This window comes from Panicum hallii, chromosome 1, assembly GCF_002211085.1.
Source record: "Panicum hallii strain FIL2 chromosome 1, PHallii_v3.1, whole genome shotgun sequence".
Taxonomy (NCBI): Eukaryota; Viridiplantae; Streptophyta; class Magnoliopsida; order Poales; family Poaceae; genus Panicum; species Panicum hallii.
In genome coordinates, this window is record NC_038042.1 from 56,251,117 (window position 1) to 56,254,903 (window position 3,787).

The following is a 3,787-nucleotide window of genomic DNA, read 5'->3' on the forward strand; positions in this document are numbered from 1 at the left end:
AAGTGCGTGGTCCTTGCTTGCCGTCTCGTTCGGTCTCGCCCGGGCACGCGCGCGGCCGCGGCCGAGAGGCAACTAGCCCACTAGCGAGCGGCGGCAGGCTGGCATTCGCAGCTGGACAGCGCGTAGGACCGGGACGTTACACGGCCGGGCCGACACCGGACCCCTGTCTGTACGTGCGTCCTTTCGTATCCGTTGCAACTGGGTGAGATGGATCTGAGCCCTGGTCCGTGTGATCGGCGGTTGGTTCCGGCCGAGCCAGTCGCGTCAGCTGACGTTGACGGAGCAGGCGTCCTTGTCCCGTAGGAGCAGGGCGAGCGAAGTCAAGTGGTTTGGAGTTTGACGTCCATGCCGGGATTCAAAAACTTCGCCCGGTTGATCCATCGCCGGGTTATATTGGTTTTACACGCGGTCAATTTCAACGCTAGCTGGGTCTTTAAGTTTGGAGCTGGCTCATGCGCTACCTATTGCTGCCCACAGCTCACTAGAAACTCAATTTTCTACATATACTACTACTTAATTTCTCACAAACATATCCGTTGAGCGTCATAACAACAAAACTGTCATTGTTCTTGTTCGGAATTGGCATGTTATTGAGAAAAAACTGTCATTCTTCTTGTTGGATTCCAAACAAGTCTAGACAGCAATCGAAGTCCAAGTTTTCCACTAAACACCTCCTCTAAGTAGGCCTACTGTACATGCTCAATGTTCTTACACGTATAATCCTGTATGCAGTATGGATCTTTTATACTGTAATTATAATTACTATGGTTCAAGGAAAAACTTGTAGAGCTGCACAAACAATTCATCCGTGCCCAAACCATTGCTAATATGAGCAGCCTCCCTTCCCTTCTGGTTGGTTCCTGATAAGCAGAGTTTTGCACGCGGTTGAATTCAGATTCCAGAGGCGCATACACAGTCAGTGTTCCAGGTGCACCGGCCGTGCCCAGTCGCGGCTTCTGAACACACCCGGATGGACGGCCAGCCAAAACTGCCGAACAAAGCGCAGTACCTACCTGGCCTGCGGCTTCCTCCCGCCATACCCGCCGCGCGCCGCGGGACGGCGACCTTTTTGGCGGCTCAGCTCCGTCCGTCGCCTCTATATAGCCCGGCTCCACACTGCATGCTGCGCAGACACGCTAGTCAACCCGCCCACGCCTCCCGGTCCCCACCGCCTCTGCCCGGCGCGCGCAAGGATGCCCACGCCTCGCCACGGCCGCGCGCTGCTCATCGCGCTCCTCGCGTCCGCGCTCAACGCGGCCAGCGCGCAGCCCTCGCCGCCCGGCGTCTACGATGACTACATGTCCGGCCAGGTGCACGTCAGCACGGCCATGATCGCGCTCCTCGCCGCCGTCATCGCGGTGTTCGTCTTCATCGCCTTCTTCACAATCTACCTCCGCCACTGCTCCGGCTACGCGCTCCGGCACGACGACGACCGCGCCGCCGCCCCCAACTTTGACGCCCTCGTCTCGCGGTCGCGGAGGCAGCGGCGCCCCCGCGGGCTCGACGCCGAGGTGGTCGAGGCGTTCCCCACCATGAAGTACGCCGAGGCCAGGGCCCTGCGGGTTGGGAAGGGCGGCGCGCTCGAGTGCGCGGTGTGCCTCAGCGAGTTCGAGGACGAGGAGCGGCTCAGGCTGCTGCCCAAGTGCAGCCACGCCTTCCACCCGGAGTGCATCGGCGAGTGGCTCGCCAGCCACGTGACCTGCCCCGTCTGCCGCTGCAACCTCGACCCGAACAAGGATACGAGTAGCGACGAAGAGGCGAGCTTCCCGTCGATTCCAGTAGCGAGCAGCATCTCCAGCGAATCCGTGGTTGCACGTATGGGTGATGGTCCGCTACCAGTGGCCGTGGTGATTGATGTGGTACCCGAGGAGGAAGAGGAGCGGAGGCAGGAGGCGCTGGAGCTGCAGCAGATAGGGACCCAGCGGCGAGCCATGCGGTCGCGGTCGGGGCGCCGGCCGGCGCCGGCGCAGCTCGCCCGGTCGCACTCCACGGGGCACTCCCTCGCCGTCCGGCTCGACCGCGACCTGGAGCGGTTCACGCTGCGGCTGCCGGAGCACGTGCGCAGGGAGATGGTCGCCGCCGGCGAGCACAGCTCGCAATTGCGACGCGGGCGAAGAGCCGGGGAAGGAAGCAGCCGAGGCGGCCGCAGCGCTCCCCTCGGCCGGCCTGGCAGATGGCAATCGCTTATTGCGAGGACGTTCTCCGGGAAGCTTTCGTTCTTTTCGGTGTCCAGGATGTCGGTTAGCTCCGACAGGGGAGAAGTATCGTCCTCGTCGTCCACGAGGTTGAGAGGGAAGCGCGTGGCCGCCGTCGATGCCGCCGACGTTCCTCCTAAGGCGAGCGTCTGCCTTGACCGCATCGGAGGCAGCGCGTCCGGTGCAAAAGCTGGCGCTGCGTCCCGCGAGGTGGCGGCGGCGGCGGACGAGGAGAAGGCGGTTACGCAGCAGCTTCCGACGTAGAACTGGAACAGCGGATTTGAACGTAGAAACTTGAAAGTAGTCTTCTTTCACACGCGAAAGAAATGGGGTTCTTTCGGTCCGTGGGCAACAGGGTGCTGATTTCCTGCTGTAATCAACGTGGTAGTGCTCGAAATTCCGTTGAAGAACTTGAGGTGTACAAAATGTAAATTATAATTTTGTACAGCAGCAGAACCATAAGGCAAAAGCCGTAGACATGGCTGAACAAATGTTTGGATTTTCTTCTCTGTTTATGCATCGCCTGAGTTCTGAAGTTGTGTACTTGTGTTTTACTTTGTACCCCGGATCCGTGCCGTCGCTATGCACTTTAGCAGACTTTCTCATGTGTTTTCGTTCACAACTAGGACCTGGTGAATTGACATCGCAGCCATGGTTATCTTGCTCTGAATCTTATTAGTATGGTGTGTATCCGATGAAGTGAATTCACAGACTTCACCTCAAACTATTTGCAATCGATCAAAATAGGTACTCCTGGTATAAGTTCAGTTAGCATTTCATACCATCGTAAGAAAGACCTGCTTGTTCTTCATTCGGCCATAAATTGGGAGCCAAATGGTTCGATGACTAAACAGTGTGTAAATGAAGAAATTATGCAACCATTATATGTGTGTGTCATGGTTCAGAGCCAAGCTGCAGCAGCTTTGTTAACAATTTTTTTTCCTTTTTGATTGGAGCTTTGTTCACAATTTAAACTTTTGACTGAATTTTGAGACCGTAAAAATCAGTTAATGCTTAAAGTAGTGCTATATGCCTTCCTCTCTTTAATCTGTCTGATCAAAACAATTCAACTTACCCCTATGCAGCAGAGAAGTCAAATGTGAAAACTTCATATCAATTATCTTGATATGAATTCAGGCAGTCGGCTAAGGAAAAGCCATGCATCGATCTGACTTCCTTCTTGATGGAAAGCGAGGAAGGCCGGACAGAAATTTTGTAATGACAGCAGTTTCATCGATGTGACTCGAGAGGTCGGCGGGAGAAAACGATGACATTTGACGACTTTTTACGTGCACGCAGTGAAGAAAAAGGGGATCAACAATCAACCACGAAGACTCGGAAATGCACGCACTCTAGATGGAAAATAGAAAGGCGGCGATTTGGTCAAAGCTTTTGAAACAACACGGAGTATACATCTGGTTACAACAACATGCTGAACTGAATGAGGGAAAACCTGTTCAGCTTGCAGGGAGCATTCATCATTTTCGCCATTTCGAGAAGATTTGGAACATCTAGATTGTCTAAGGAGATTGTGCTTATAATAACTTCTCGATTTTGATTTTATATTGCGCACCCAAGTGTTTGAAGTTTGA

At 54.7% G+C, this 3,787-nt stretch overlaps 1 protein-coding gene across 1 annotated transcript; it reads left to right on the forward strand.

Annotated features, from left to right (window-relative positions):
* Nucleotides 1-818: 818 nt before the first annotated feature.
* On the forward strand, nucleotides 819-2,738 carry LOC112898565 (E3 ubiquitin-protein ligase ATL31-like). The gene has a single exon (XM_025966935.1). The coding sequence runs from the start codon at nucleotides 1,194-1,196 to the stop codon at nucleotides 2,457-2,459; it is 1,266 nt and encodes a 421-aa protein (XP_025822720.1). The 5' UTR covers nucleotides 819-1,193; the 3' UTR covers nucleotides 2,460-2,738.
* The last annotated feature ends 1,049 nt before the right edge of the window (nucleotides 2,739-3,787 follow it).